This window comes from Xylaria bambusicola, assembly GCF_022495145.1.
Source record: "Xylaria bambusicola strain CBS 139988 unplaced genomic scaffold F5B22scaffold_31, whole genome shotgun sequence".
Classification (NCBI taxonomy): Eukaryota; Fungi; Ascomycota; class Sordariomycetes; order Xylariales; family Xylariaceae; genus Xylaria; species Xylaria bambusicola.
The window spans coordinates 213,740-228,866 of NW_025953584.1; the positions used below are offsets into that span (position 1 = coordinate 213,740).

General features: G+C 48.3%; 4 protein-coding genes across 4 annotated transcripts; 2 read left to right on the plus strand and 2 right to left on the minus strand.

Moving 5' to 3' along the window:
- Nucleotides 1-2,244: 2,244 nt before the first annotated feature.
- F5B22DRAFT_637392 (zip family zinc transporter) lies at nt 2,245-3,744 on the minus strand (the record flags this gene model as incomplete). Its single annotated transcript, XM_047977434.1, has 3 exons — nt 2,245-3,422; nt 3,491-3,661; nt 3,720-3,744. 3 exons carry the CDS (start codon nt 3,742-3,744, stop codon nt 2,245-2,247), a joined length of 1,374 nt encoding a protein of 457 aa, XP_047829291.1.
- Nucleotides 3,745-5,803: 2,059 nt separating this feature from the next.
- Nucleotides 5,804-7,314, minus strand: F5B22DRAFT_283070 (heterokaryon incompatibility protein-domain-containing protein). Its single transcript, XM_047970312.1, has 2 exons — nt 6,753-7,314; nt 5,804-6,697 (listed from the first exon to the last, which is right to left on the minus strand). Exons 1-2 carry the CDS (start codon nt 7,102-7,104, stop codon nt 5,955-5,957), a joined length of 1,095 nt encoding a protein of 364 aa, XP_047829292.1. The 5' UTR covers nt 7,105-7,314; the 3' UTR covers nt 5,804-5,954.
- Nucleotides 7,315-10,882: 3,568 nt separating this feature from the next.
- Nucleotides 10,883-12,785, plus strand: F5B22DRAFT_283098 (peptidase S8/S53 domain-containing protein). Its single transcript, XM_047970314.1, has 3 exons — nt 10,883-11,446; nt 11,497-11,983; nt 12,039-12,785. The coding sequence occupies exons 1-3, from the start codon at nt 11,144-11,146 to the stop codon at nt 12,485-12,487; spliced, it is 1,239 nt and encodes a 412-aa protein (XP_047829293.1). The 5' UTR covers nt 10,883-11,143; the 3' UTR covers nt 12,488-12,785.
- Nucleotides 12,786-13,492: 707 nt separating this feature from the next.
- F5B22DRAFT_283093 (Intradiol ring-cleavage dioxygenase) lies at nt 13,493-15,118 on the plus strand. Its single transcript, XM_047970313.1, has 3 exons — nt 13,493-13,983; nt 14,043-14,443; nt 14,574-15,118. Exons 1-3 carry the CDS (start codon nt 13,725-13,727, stop codon nt 15,021-15,023), a joined length of 1,110 nt encoding a protein of 369 aa, XP_047829294.1. The 5' UTR covers nt 13,493-13,724; the 3' UTR covers nt 15,024-15,118.
- Nucleotides 15,119-15,127: the final 9 nt, after the last annotated feature.

Genomic DNA, 15,127 nt, shown 5'->3' on the forward strand with positions numbered 1-15,127 from the left:
TCGTGACCTCACCAGGCAGACCGTCGAGTTCACGAATATATCTCCAAGCCAACAATTTTCCCGAGCCAAGTTTTTAGCAGAATGCACCCATATTCACTCTTTCCTCAGAGGCTCCCGCTGAGATACAGGTGACTAAGTATAGAAAAGCCCGTTAGTACTACTAGTGTGAGGTAGCTGATCCTTTATTACTAGTATCATTACGTGGAGATTCTTCGATGGATGAGTCACTTCAAGATCTTTGAGCTCGTGCCTTTAGAAGGCCAGGTGTCTTACTCAGAGTTGGCCGGTAAAGCAGGGGTTTCAGAGCTTAGGCTCAAGTCGCTGGCACGCATGGCCATAACAAACCACCTAAAAGTTATCGCGACCGAGACCAGTATCGCTTCATGAATCCAGTTCCAAGAGTACGACTTCTTCGAGAGGCAACCTGTCGAGGGCGCCAACGCTTATCTATTCCGGCAGATCTTCCACAACTGGGACTTCACCAAAATCAGTCAACATCATAAAGAACACAGCCGTCGCAATAGGTAAAGATTCTCATGTGCGGATCATAGACTTTGTCGTCCCCAACTCCAGCTCCGTCCTGCCCGTCAACGAGCGGGTGCTGCGCTCCCGCGATGTCGGCATGATGCAACTATTTAATTCTCTAGAGCGAGATATCGACGGTTGGAAAGCACTGCTCAAAGTCGTTGACTCACGACTTCGAATTAATGTCGTCAATACTCCCGTTGGAAGCTTCATGTCTGTGATTGATGTTGTCTTAGAAGATTAGACTTGCCAAAGCCTCTGTTACCAGTTGTGAACAGATAGCATATATATATATATATATATTCATCCTGTTGCGACAGCAAGAATTGTCAGCAATAAGAGAGCCAGTCGATTGTTATGTTGTACTGTTGTGAGAGCTCGTCTTGCTAGTAAATAGTGCGGCGGTTCTTAGGGGCTGATTTTAGAAGCTCGCCGATTCCTAGTTTTCCGCTCCTTTCTTATCAATATTCACACTCACGAGCTTCGGTAATATTAGTACCTGTGGTGAAGTCAATGCAGTATGTGTGCTTATTTTCATGCTTCCCAGTAGTGTCGATTCCTCACCTTTACGTTCCTAGCAAAGGGTCATCGTAGAGAATAGCATTACAATATCATGATTGCCATATTCCAGTTACTTGTGATAGGAAATATTATCTTTCAGTCGTCGTAACAGCATACTCTATCTCATTAGAGGCAAAGATCCGAGACTTTTATTTTACGGTTTCCTGCTGTGACCCCTGTGACTCCGACTAACCCCACGTTATTTTGCCGGACAGAGACGGTTATTACCCGGACCACAACCAAGAAACTCAAGACGACACGCAGCGAGATCAAAGCGAATATATAGCTGACAGCCGGCGGCAAGACAGGTAAACCCAGCGCAAGACAATCTCTACCACAGGGCGCGTTAAGCAGCAAGCCCGCTCCCCCCTTCCCTTCGTCATCAACATTGGCGGCATGAACAACTAGCAATACCTACAACTCGCTCCTCCTTTTCCCCCATCCCTCCTCCCCCCATCAATGCGTTAGCTATATTTTCAGAAACAATGTCATTTCCGCACAAATCAACCCAGACACCATAACCAACCCCTCCATCAAGGATGCCTAGCAGCAAGACCCTTATACTTCCCCAGATCCCCCGATAATCCCAGCGCAAAGAGCCGTGAAACCAACTCCAGCGTAACAGGTTACTAGCATCTTGGCGAAGGCGCGCTCGTCACCATTAGCCTCCTCGACAAGCGTTGACACCGCCGATGAGTGCAGGTTCCAAGGGCCAGAGCCTACCGATACCACAGAAGACAAGATGACAGAGAACTTAGAGCCAGATATGCGTTATAAAGCGACGACACAGCACTTTCATCACCCACGCCGAGAACCTCCCCCGCGACAGGCACAACATCGCCGCGGGCGCTCGCCATTGATCAGGGGATAGAAGAATAGGGGCTAATACGGCTCTCCGATCAGGCCGTAGACCAGGCTGTGCCGAAGCTAGCCTAGGAACTATCAAACACGGCCGCGAATCAAAAAGCGCAGAAAATTCAGGATTGAATCATGATATATCATTCTATGTTGTCTCCTCCATTGCACGCCTTATGTCGCCCGAACTCCGATACAATACCTGGCCCCAAGATCAGTATATATACATTTCGATATTCTATATAATAACACAGCAGCAATTCAAATGGCAGTCCTCTAGTCCGAATCCTTCAATTTGACGTTTTAGGCGAAAGCGCCTACAAGAGCCATAAGCGTGGCTCCCGCAAACACCGCAAGACCCGCATTCCTCCTCTTCTTCCCTTTCAACGTCTTATAGCTCTTCTCAGTAAGGAAGTCTTCGGCGAGCAGCTGCACCAGACCAGCGAAGAGGAGGAGACCGCTTGATACGGCGTTCATAAAGCCGACCATCAGAAGCCCGGTCTGACTCTTCGGGTCATAGAGAGTGTGTACTCCAAGTCCAATAGCTTGCCCGACGGGGGTGGTGATCCCGTAAGCCAGCACCATAAGCCATGGGCGGATCGAGGAGCGTGGGAATTGTACTGCTGCTATCCGGGAGCCGAGGGCCAGCCCCTCAAAGGTCTGATGGAATGCAATCGCGATTAGGAAAACGACGAAAGGAGGGCCTGTCGCAACGGAGACGGCCATGCCGATGAATACACTGTGAAATAAAATGCCAGCTTCAAGCAGCATACACTGTAGCATTCGTCTCTTTTGTTCTTCGGGTGTTAGTGGTTCTTGCGGCAGGCCGGTCTCGGAAGCACGCCTTGGGTGGTGTGTGTTGGTGAGGGGTTGCGTGTGATCGTTCGTAGCGGGATCGAGCTCGTTCAAGTTCAGATCTAGGTCATCATCTGCGTCATCGTCGTCATCGTGATTTGTGTCCTTATTGGGGACGGAAAGCTTCCTGCCATTCTCGTGAGGCGTAACAATTGTAGGTGTCGTTTCCGGAAGTGGGGATACGTCGGTCATAAGCCCGCGACTTGCGCCCACATCGTCAAGCGCAATATCAGCTGGTCGACGGTTCGGTATCCTCTTTGCGGCGAATCCACCGTTGATATGAGATTTGAGTTGGGTTCCATCTTCCGACTCGTCGTCTTCCGATTCCCAGCCATGGTTATGTGAGTGAGAGTGTCCTGCGCCCCTGGTTGTCAGGTAAGATTCTAGAGTCACCACGACGAGGGCGGATATCATGGCAACAAGGCCAGCCGTTGGCTGGTATCCTGTGGTAAAGAAGTCGGGCAGGCAAGGGTCCGTAAGCGATACGAAGGCCGTCGGGAGGAGATGGACGAAGGCAGTTGCGATAAGGACTCCGGTGCCGAAGTGTTGACTGAGGAAGATGATAGTATTCGCGCGACGGCTACCTTTCGATGAGGTCTGACGAGAGAAGAGAGGAAAGCCACATGCTAAGGAATCGGGGAAGTTAGCTAGGTGTGTCCGAGTACTTTCGCAAATACGGGAGGTAGAGATATACCAAGTGTGCTGAGAGAGAGAATCAGGACAAGGGCGAAGACATGTAAGGGTGTATCGTATGTGCCACGGTCGCCAGAGCCACAGGCGGGCTTCTCGGAGACGCCATCGTCGTTCTGCCGTCTTGCCAGCTCGGCGCGGAGGATATCGCTCGGTATAGAGGACCAGGAGACATCTGTTGAGACCGAGTAAGCTTGTGCTTGTTGCTGTTTTATGCTATAGGTGTCACTTACTATTGAGTAGGTCGAACGGCTCCATGGCGGCGGCGGCAGCGGCAGCGGCGGAGGTTAGAGTGCGGAGTGTGGATCGCGGATCGCGGATCGCACGGGTCTGGAGGTAGACGGAGTTATATGCAATAAACGATAAGCTATGGCGGCATCATTACAGTCTGGCTGTCTGGAAGCTTGACAATGACGTCGAGATAGGGGCGTTGGAAGATGTCGTTGAATACACACAACACCTTTCGCTTGTCCACCAACATTAAAAGCGTCCAAAGTATCAAAAGGGAGACAGCCAAGGATGGCATGTCATCGCCTTGTCGCGACAACTTTAATTTGGGACAACGCTAGTCTAATTGCGGGCTAGCCTTTGACTCCCCTACAGTAATCGTGTACTATGTACTTCATAGGGCGATTTATAGTGTAATTTATATACGGGTGGGTACACTAAGCAGCTACGCTTTCTTTGATTGGATTGTATGTCCTGAGATGACCCCACTCTGAAGCTACCTAGGTACCTACTAATCTAAATTGGAAGAACGTACCTAGATTCAAGAAAAGACCATGATAATAAAACCATACCATCGGAATAACCAACACAGTATCACCGCATAATATATTATACACGTATGTCTGTCTCTATTTCTTTGCGGATGTATGAACCAAACCACGGGTTGAAGCATCCATTGCACCGAGGACACGAGCCGGCGTTATGAGCGAGTTCATTGAATTGACTATCACGTTACCTCATCAACCCAAGCTTCATAACGCCAGTCTACCTAATGCGATGTATGTTATGCAAGAATTTCAACTACATAAGTCTGCCGTAGTATAATCCTAGCTCGTCAGGATAACCGGGAGTCTGCTTGCATTCTACTCCCTGGCGTTGAACGACATGACCCGTTCATGGCCCTTCTCTTCTTCTTAGTGTTCTCTGACTGTTCTATCTGCCTGTCACTTCTATACGATGCAACCTCAGTCACAAATAAGATCGTGAATGAAACACATGTCACCTAGCCCACTATTTGGTCTCTATGAGATCTATCAACTAATTCGTCTCACATTATTCTTCATCTCTTGCACACCTTCACAGCATACGCCGCACATCGTAACTACTCTGGCTAAGTTCTGAGGCGTTTCTTTTCACAATCCTTCAAAGACTCGTAGTACTTCCCGTTTCTTCCTAAGAAGCTATCTAGATAATCTGGATACTTTCCAGTTCCGTATCATATGAATATCTCGCAGAAAATGGATTGTCTGTAAGCTCGACCCCAATCTCCCGGACCCCATCCGTAGATAGTATACTCAACATCCCACATCGCTGGTAGGTAGACTCATGGCCCTCTACAGGCTCTAGCAGGAGACTCGTCGCCCAGTAGAAGGGGGATGGGTCGTCTAGCCTACTCAGCTGCATGCACCTGAGGGGTAGTAGCATAGTTGTTGGCTTGAGTTGTCTAGAGTCGGTAGGAACATCCAAGTACAGCATCATCGGGCGTGATAACAGGCTGCTTGGAGACATGTCTATGATATCTCGAGCCAGAGCGAGAAACCCAGTCAACTCTAGTTTGCCGTCTAGAATTTGCCCAAAGGCGATTCACCGGCCGTCTTTATGGATGATCTCATGTTCCAGATCAGGGGTTTCCAGGACAGACATCTATGTGGGATAGGCCAATGGATTATGTGATTGGGATTTATATATTGATACACTTTCTCCAAAAACATGTCCCAGCTTGGTCTTCGGCTCCACAACGCTTGATCGTTCATACTTTTCGGCAGGTAATCGTAGAATATGCGCGCATCCAGGCTCACCCAGGACCACGACGGCCCACGGTATTGGGGAGGCCGAACACCGTCGGGTTCATGGCGCGGAAACATTTTGCCGTCTGGATGCCATTCTAACATTAACAGTAGATGGTGTTCGAATAGTCCGGCTATGTATCTCGTATGACTCGTCATATGAGTAGAGGTTTCTGATTGTGACATGAGTTGCGCAACACCGGCTAGAGCAACGACTTTATCACTGGGCTTAGTGAGACTGGTGCGTGTGTATGCCTGGACGATTTGACACCAGTGGTAAAGAAGATCTTCTTGATCCATCTTGATTTTATAGCTCGCTCTAGGGAGCGGTCCCTTTTGCATGCCATGCTGGAAAAGGTAATCCATTCTTTTAAAGCCCGTGTGTTGTGGTGCCTGGACAATCTCCGGTATACCCTGTGGAAAAGCCTCGCACGCATCAAGCGATGAACACTCCTAAAGTATTTGATCTGGCCCGAAGTGGACGACGCGTGGTGCTAGAAATCGTTCTTGGAAAACCCAGCCACGCTTTGTCAAAGGTGCTTTGGTGACTTGCGCCCACCAGAAAAAGGGGTCCAAAATACACCAGCCCTCTCGAAGGCTTGGTGCCCATCTCGGTTGCACCCGGCACGGTAGTGGTGCATATCTGCATGTCTGATCTAGGAAGCCGTTTGAGGTGTCTTCGAAGCCCGTGATGGATATATTGCAAATGGCATTCGTATATATCTTACACATTTCGAGGCTTTCTCTTTGCCAGTCCAGATGTGAGTCCTGGATGATGCACAAGCAGTCAACCCATAAATACCGAATTCCTAGGGACTTGACAACTTGAACGGCGTCTTGGAATATTCTTGGTAGATCAGACACCGGTTGGTCAGCCGTGTACGCTTCTATGGTTTCGCTGATGAGCTTAAATTGCTGATTCTGGCTCCACCGATGGCTTATGGTCACATATGGACTCCGGAAAATGTTGTCGTTCCCTGTCAGAACTAGGCGCCACGTCCTTCCACTGTCGGACCCAATATCGACCAGACGCTTGGGCTGAAAATCCAAGCCAGCTGTTCTCCAAGCATTTAGCGCCTGACAATTTGGATGTTCCTTGCGACAACAACGCATCCATTTCTTCACCACTTCAAGCGTTTGATTATTCCACCCTCTATCGGCCGCTGGGGGAATACGAGGAAGAAATTGTTTTATAACTATGGGTGTTAGCAATTAGACGTAATTGCAGCTGAATGCATCACGGTCACTTACGGTCGTATCGCTGGACCAACACTCTCCGATAACGTTTAGGAATTCCTGGCGATTTCCAAGTAAAGCCTAAGTCGTACACTGATCCATTCATCGGTTCACGAATGAGACATTCGGTTAATGATATCAAGAATGGATATAAAAATAACTTTTGCGGATCGTCAACTTCAGACAGAATAGCCCTACAAATAGGGCACCCTGCTTTGATGGACGAAACAAAGGACTCGGTGGTGGAATGATGGATAATGCGTTTTGCGCTGCACACATCCTGACTAGTTAATTCGAATAATTTTCGACAATGATGACAGACTACTCCGGAGGGCTGGACATAATCCTTTTTCCAAAAATTATACATAATGCCTCAGTAGGGATGAGGCTTAGCTGACGTCTGTTCAGGTCATCCCACAGCTGCAGGCTGAGTTTATCATGGGTTATATCACTTTCTTGGGCTTAGCTGTAGAGGGCTTGGGCTTTCCTCATACTCAATAATTCACAATGAAGATCGACCTAGTCTGCAATGAATGTTGAGGTTCATGAAATTTAGAGCTCTCCCATTACCTCATCTGTCTGTTAGCCCATGGTGCCACATATGCTGTTGCCTCTCGTATCCAATCACTGTCCTACGCCTTGGAGCTGAAGCGACGGTCTTCCAAAATAGGATTCGCGTCAGCTTGATGCCTCTGGGCGCCTGATACAAATAGTTAGTTGGCGTCATAGCACCGAGTTTTAGCCGAAAGGAGTCACAGTTTAATTATCTACGCACGTATCCAGCACATTCGTTGTAGCTTGATATGTACAATTGTCAACAAGTTTGCTTAAGCTTGAAAGCAATTAGATTCTGGAGGTATACCATGCACATTCGAATTCAGCCTTACATGACATGGGATGTAAGTATGAACGACATATATGTCTACCCTGAATGCAATGAATGAAGGACGCGACTTACCCCTTAAATCAAGAAAGTTACACCGCCATAAATTCGTTACCATTCTGTGAATTGGTACGACATGTAAGTGAGAATCAATGCATCGGTTACTCGGCCACCTTGTACCACCGCTATATATACTAACAAGTCGCAATTATAGCATAACTAGTGCGAATTATACAGCAGAATGCAGCATGCACCTTAAATTCTGGAAAACCTTCTTCACAGACAACGCTCTTTAGGATTTATAATGGAAATTTCCATATTACTAGTTATTTCTATAGGCAAGACACTGCTATGTGACAGCTTTGTGCTCATTTGGGTACTTCTTGAGCTATAAACTGAATTCTATATGCACCTGCAACTTAGCCTGCAAAGGAAGTTGGTGAGACGCTGGCGCAACACCAATCTGTCACCCGCGTAAAGTTAAATAACAAGTTCTTAACAAGTAGTACTTTCAGTTATTTCGAAAATCAGCAGTGGGTTGCCGCTTTAAGGTTCTCAAGCCCAGATAGTTCCTTCCCGCCTTCCGTCAAGTCAATCATATGCAAATAATTGCCGATATGCTATAAACACCATCTCCGAGTCATGAGAAACTCATAGCACAGTTATGAAAGGTGATAGCGTTTTATAAGTGCAATCATATAAATTGGTTCTTGAGTGGGATTCAAGATCATTGTAATGCCTTGAGGCTTACCTTGAGATTTATGTTCCTGCAATCTTAGTGTAACGAATTCATAACAATAGTGTTATATTCTATTTCTATTCTTGAAAGAATAGGCTAAGCATTGTGGAGGTTACTAGCTTTGTAAACTACGAAAGTGACTACCTAGGTATCCCATTTCCCATTTTCAACTCCCTCCTCTTCCGACTACAACATTAACTTCCCTTTCTTGCATTTGGTTGGCATTGAATCTTGTTCTGGAGTTTTGATGGCTGCTTATGTGACTCGGATATTCCGTAGCTTTCTAAGTGATGTCTTGGATCACGTGTCTTGATTCAGATACATTTCCGAGCAGGGAAGCATGGGTGCATGGTTTATAAGCTACCAGGGGTTGTTTTTGCCTGCCGCTACTTTTAGGTTTACTGTTACAGTGGCACCGGCATTGTTCCGGCCACATGTTGGAGGCAAAACGGATCTGCGACATGAAGCTACCGATACCATGGGTCGTGGATGTGAGCCGTAGCGCTGAGGCTTTGAATCTGGCCTTGAGAGACATTATCATGAGTCTAGACAGCTCGTGGCATTCCAGTCCAGTGTGACAAGAATAGACAAGCCAACGAGTCAACTGAGCATTGCCTTTGAGAGTGTTACGTTCTGCAACACGTGGCTTAGCTAAATTGATTCTAGACTACAGCATCAGCTTCCTGTGAGGTCTATGCTCACACTCCCAGCTTCGCGAACACCGATGGCTAGCTATTGTTGGATTATCGTGATTATGATGAGATATCCCATCTTCAGTGACCACAAGCCTTAGCAGACCCGTCCCTTTCAATGTTATGGTGCATTGAAACTATCCCGGATCTCGGCAGGGTATTGGTATTGAATGATCCATTTCTAATGAGACGCTGGGCTTGAAAACGGAAGGCCGTTTAGCTGCCTAGACGAGCGAAGATATGGAGGGCACGGCCAACTTAATTCTAGAAAGACACGTGCTCTAGTATACAGTCAAAGTACATCACATTCACTTGTTTAGCAAGAATGCGGTGAATTTAGACAGTCCGCTCCGCTGGCCTTGCTCTACTCTCGCGAATGGGCATTGGCCACATTTTTGGCCCATCTCATTTCAAGCGCCAGCGAGAGCTTGGATTGGACATGATTGCAGTGTCGTGTTTTCTTGGCATCACTGCACCATTCTACCAAGCGGGTTGGATATGAATTGCCCAATCAAATTTTGGCTTGATCGCGATAAATCCCCGACGTCGGTTGCATCACATCTACCAGCTTTTACTAGGCAATATATCATATATCATAGCATAATGAAGAGCAGGAAAAACTTGCAAAGTCTTTACGATAACCCCACCAGAGACACCGCTAGCCACATAACAAATCAGACAGGTTTTACACCTGATTTTCCAACTAAGGGCGCATTCGGTTGTCAGCAAGAGGTCAAACTTTGAGAGGTATTCATCATATTGACTATTCTAGCCTTCCCTAGCCCCGGCGGGGTGTATAACGAAAAGGGAAGCTGTGAAGTTAATTCAAGGACAGCCAAGAGATGGCCAAGATGAGGCAGCCGGCGCTAGAAGCACGTCACCAATCATTTGCCGGTTGAACCGTTGGGTTTATCGTCGACTAACAGGGAGGGGTTGCTAACGCGTCTGGGTCCAAGGGATGCCTGCGAAACCAAATTGGTACTAACGCCTCTCATTACCGTCCGTTTGCGCACAAGTGGCTTGCATGTTGATCCTCCACGCTCGATATGTTTCTGCCACAGCCATCTAGGTATTCGCCCCTTGAGGTTTCGAAATATGACATCCACAGCTCTTCCAACGAGCGTGATCGGCTAACCTCGCTTGCCTATGAGGCGTCGAGCATTGAGACCTGGTGGTGAAGGCTGGTTTAGATTGACGCCCAATCGCGTGCTGGCTCCTATTCTCGCCCTCGGCGGGTACCCGAGCCTCAAGAACACTTATCTGCCGCCTTCCTATCTGGAGATGGTCAAGCTGTGACACTAAACCATCTCGACGATATCTATGCCCCCGTGGCTTAGCGGCAATTTCCACGCACCTGGAATGCTTTCATTCCATGTGTCACGCACCTCAGTATATTGTTGATGTATGCCCCCGGCTACATGCATGCTCACCTAGCCGCTCTGGGCGGCTCCCCAGACCCGTGGGAGTTTGTGGGCACGAGACATCGCCGATCCGGAGAGCTCCGAGTAGCTGTACGATGATCACTGCCTCAGAAGTCCGAGGAATACCAGAGTACCAACTTCGTATTTAACGACGAGGTCGGAGTACTCGATGAAACCGAGTCGCCGCCATCGCTTATGTTGACTCTCGCGGGTATCACGACGACAGCCGACGGCCACTGACACATCATGCAACTCTTCAGCTCGAGCTTCACTATCTCGATACTTGGACGATGCCAAGAATGCTGGCAGAGGCTGCTAAATGCTGCTAGTGTACATAGGAGAGAGAGATATCGTCACCCGACCTTCGCCTTGACTACCCTCCACCAAGGCTGTCTGCTTCACTCCTTCCTCATTTTGACTGGTATCTGAGAGCCTACGAATATAAGCCCGTTTTGAAAGTCATGTCTAAGTGATTTGGGAAACCCAACAGCTCTTGGCTCTGTGACGAACAGCTTGGCAAACATTGTGCAACACTTGCTCAGGCTCTCTCCGCGATGTCGCCACAGACTCTAAGAGTCTATATAAAGGGGTGAAGTGGTCGACTTATGATGTTCCAATCTCCTCGTCACAGCTCGTAGACTCCAGACCGATTCATCCATCCTACTCCCAACATGCCTAGTATTCGCAACTTGGCTCTGTTCTTCGGAGCCTTGCTCCCTGCTGCCTTCGCTGCCCCGGCGAAGAAGGTTAGCGACCCTGAATACATTCCCAACAAATACATCGTCACCTTGAAGACCGATGTCAGCGCCAGCGAATTCGAGAGTCACGTTAACTGGGCTCGTGATGTTCACGCTCGAAGCTTGAGCCGTCGTGATACTGTTGGTGTTGAGAAGACCTACAGCATTGATGACTTCAAGGCCTACGCTGTCGAGATGGACGAGGCTACCGTTGCCGAGATAAAAGCCAGCCCTCAGGTATGCTGAAAATCCTCACAGTCGCAAGAGAATACTAAAGCTTTCTATAGGTCGCTATTGTCGAGCAGGACCAGGTTTGGCATCTATTCGATGATGTGGTGGAGGTCTCCGAGCGAGAGATCTCTGAGCGAGCCCTAGTTCAGCAGACTGGCGCGACCTGGGGCTTGGGCACGATATCCCACAGATCCAGGGGCTCTACCAACTATATCTACGACAACAGCGCGGGTGCTGGAACTTACGCTTATATTGTTGACACCGGCCTATTGACCACTCACACCCAATTCGGTGGTCGCGGTTCTTATGGCTACAATGCTGTCGGTGGCCAGAACATTGACTCTAACGGTCACGGAACCCATGTCGCTGGTACTCTTGCCGGTGCTACCTACGGTGTAGCCAAAGCCGCTACTATCATCTCCGTCAAGGTTTTCTCTGGATCCTCTAGCTCTACCTCTATAATCCTCGATGGCTTCAACTGGGCTGTCAATGATATCCTTAGCAAGGGCCGCCAAAGGCTGTCTGTAATCAGCATGTCGCTCGGTAAGAATTCGCTCCCATCCATCCCTCCTCGCAGTCCAAATTCTAATATTTTTAGGCGGTGGCTACTCTGCTGCCTTCAACAACGCTGTCAACAGTGCTTACAACTCTGGTGTTCTATCTGTCATCGCGGCCGGCAACGACGCTATTGACGCCGCTAATGTTTCCCCTGCCTCTGCTGCCAATGCCATCACCGTTGGCGCCATTGACTCCAACTGGGCTTTCGCTTACTTTTCTAACTACGGCTCCTACGTCGATATCTCTGCCCCCGGTGTCAATGTCCTGTCCTCATGGATTGGTGGCAACAGCGCTACTAACACCATCTCTGGTACATCCATGTCCACTCCTCATGTAGCCGGTCTTGCTCTCTACCTCATTGCCCTTGAAGGTCTCTCTTCCCCTGCTGCCGTCACTGCCCGCATTAAGTCGCTGGGTACTTCCAACGGAATCTCCAGCCTCCCCAGAAGTACTGTGAACCTCATCGCCTATAACGGCAACGGTGCTTAAATAGTGGAAGACTTCAGGCCATAATGTGCTAAAGTTTTACCAGGCTAGCAGCATTCTGGCAATGGTGTTTTGAAGCTGCGAGCACCCGACGAGCTTATGATCATGACAAGCCGAATTGTTGAACAAGGCGGCACATCTTTTGGGAGAGGAGTGTATCGTCTAGCATACAACTTAGCTAGTTTCAAGGATTCAATGCGTTATAAAAAATGTAAATATCCGGCTCTTCATGCGCGTTACACAGATTTTCTATAGAATTCTAAACGCGAACACCAGATCTAGACTAGGCTCAACCAGTTGTCTTTTCCTCCCATTGCTCATGATTGTTACCAGATAATTAACCCTCTCCCCCTTCCTACTACATTACCCTCAAACTAACTGCTTAAAGCACAGCTCCTTACTCTTTAGCATCATCCTATTTTTATACAAGATAGAAAGACTTTCTCACAAGAAATACCCGCGGCTCTCATAGTGGCACGATGAAGTTCGTTTCCATGCTTCTTAACAATATTTGAGGGCTTTGTGTCAAGTAATACTCCGCAGCTACCGCCCAGGCCACATCTTACAAGATAATATATGTCTCAATGCATGCTCTACTATGGAACACGCAATTTCATTCTCTCTTTTCCTCCATACTCCCTTGCATTTACCGGTTAACATTGCTAATGATCGTCAGTTGTCATGTGATGATATACCGACTGGGCAACGTGGCAGCGGTAAAGCTGGGCCTTATTGGTCTCGGCAAGTAAGTCCTTATAAAGGATGCATATATACATCTGGGGTGCATCTAAGGCGACCTCTCAGAATAAAGTGGTATGTCATTCACTAATTTAGCCTCATAAGGGATGTGCACATCCCCTTCACGTGAACTAGTGCGAAAATGGTTGTTGAATGCTCCGGATAAACACAGAAGCTATGTTCGGAGCCAGGGGGCCCTAGATCGACGAGTCATCTGAGTCCATAGCAGGAAAAATTGTTATTCCTTCCGTTGTGTCTTGCCGACCACACCGCTACACGCACCGTAGTCTGCCGATATATATCTTAAAGTTATGTTCTTGGCAGCTAGATGAGGGACGGAAGCAATTAAACTGGATTCGAATCTTAGCCCCGTGAGAAGCAATTGAACTCTCGCCTTAGCTTAAAGGGTCAAAGCGCCCCGGGTAGACATGAAATCACTAAGAATTCAAGACGCCAGAAGATTGAGTCGGGGTTTCCTGCGAAATATTCAGGCCTGACCGTGATGTTCAAACGACTTTTCGAGCTCGGCGTGGCCGTGGTGCTATCGCTGTCCGTGTTGGTCACGGCGCATCCGGGTGAGAACCTGAGTGCGCGCCAGATAAGGGATGAGGTGGACAATGCCCACGTAGTCAACATTATAAACTCGAGGGCCCTGGAAGCGTGCCAGAATGATCCGGAAGTGAAAGCGCGCAAAGCGCGAGCCATCGCTCGCCGGGCTGCCACCTTCGCACGACTACGCGAAGAAAGAGGTCTAACTGAAGGTAAGGAAATCTACTAGACCTCGCAGCGACATGATGGATGAAGACTCACATGTACCTAGCGGCGTGGCTTCATCGACGAAGTGCTGCCCAATTCCGACAATGGGCCGCTTTAAGTCATAATAAAACAGGTTCCATCGATTTGAACAAGGAGTCCTCTAATTCAGACATCTTTGGGTCCAACACCAGCTGTATCTTGACTCCGGATAATGCGAATGGGCCGTATTTCGTCAATCAAGAGCACATCCGCTCAGACGTTACGGAGAATGTGCCTGGCGTTCCCATGCATCTCGAACTCCAATTCATCGACGTGAATACTTGCAAGCCGGCCACACAGCTCCTGATCGACACTTGGTCGTGCAACGCAACCGGCCAATATAGCGGCGTGAGCGCACGCGGTGAAGGAGGGCTCGGGACCACGTATTTGCGCGGTGTTCAGCCCACTGATAAAGACGGCGTAGTGGTTAGTATCCCTATGTCTTTTATTTCTGCTTCTAGCAATGTTAAATATCCCGCTGTTGTTGCTCTCCTCAACAACATAACCTTTTGTGTTCTAGTGTGCCTGTCGATTATTAACTTCATATTCTTAACAGTCCTTCGACACTATCTTCCCAGGGCACTATCAGGGACGTGCCACCCACCAGCACCTCATTGCACACGTTGGAGCCACGACTTTGCCGAACGGAACCTACACCGGCGGTCGCATAGCACATCTTTCCCAGTTATTCTTCGATCAGACCTTACGCGACGCCATCGAGGCTACGGCGCCATACAACACTAACCGGATCCCCAAGACAGCAAACCTGGTGGATCAGTTCACTGGGTATGCTGCCACCTCGAAGTACGATCCCTTGCCGAACTATATCTTACTTGGTAACGGTCTATCTAACGGTCTCTTTGTTTGGGCTGAACTTGGTCTCAACACCTCATCTAACTGGGACTACTACGCGCCGCATGCATCAACTTGGAAAGAAGGCGGCGGCTATAATAATCCCAATTTCAATTTCCTGGCTGTAGCTTTCCCTCCACCTACCCACGGCTAAATGCTCTAGTAGGGAGAGAAATTGAGATGTTCATGTTACTCATAGTTGTCTAGACACGAAGTGAATTTTGACCAAGAGATACTTATGATTTATGCACGGAAACA

Coding starts and splice junctions, on each gene's coding strand:
- F5B22DRAFT_283070 (XM_047970312.1), bottom strand. CDS start 7,104: ATGTATAATTTTTGGAAAAAGGATTATGTCCAGCCCTCCGGAGTAGTC. Junction 6,698..6,752: donor GTTGGTCCAGCGATACGACC/GTAAGTGACCGT, acceptor TAACACCCATAG/TTATAAAACAATTTCTTCCT.
- F5B22DRAFT_283098 (XM_047970314.1), top strand. CDS start 11,144: ATGCCTAGTATTCGCAACTTGGCTCTGTTCTTCGGAGCCTTGCTCCCT. Junction 11,447..11,496: donor AGATAAAAGCCAGCCCTCAG/GTATGCTGAAAA, acceptor AGCTTTCTATAG/GTCGCTATTGTCGAGCAGGA. Junction 11,984..12,038: donor TGTAATCAGCATGTCGCTCG/GTAAGAATTCGC, acceptor TAATATTTTTAG/GCGGTGGCTACTCTGCTGCC.
- F5B22DRAFT_283093 (XM_047970313.1), top strand. CDS start 13,725: ATGTTCAAACGACTTTTCGAGCTCGGCGTGGCCGTGGTGCTATCGCTG. Junction 13,984..14,042: donor AGAAAGAGGTCTAACTGAAG/GTAAGGAAATCT, acceptor ACATGTACCTAG/CGGCGTGGCTTCATCGACGA. Junction 14,444..14,573: donor CTGATAAAGACGGCGTAGTG/GTTAGTATCCCT, acceptor TATTCTTAACAG/TCCTTCGACACTATCTTCCC.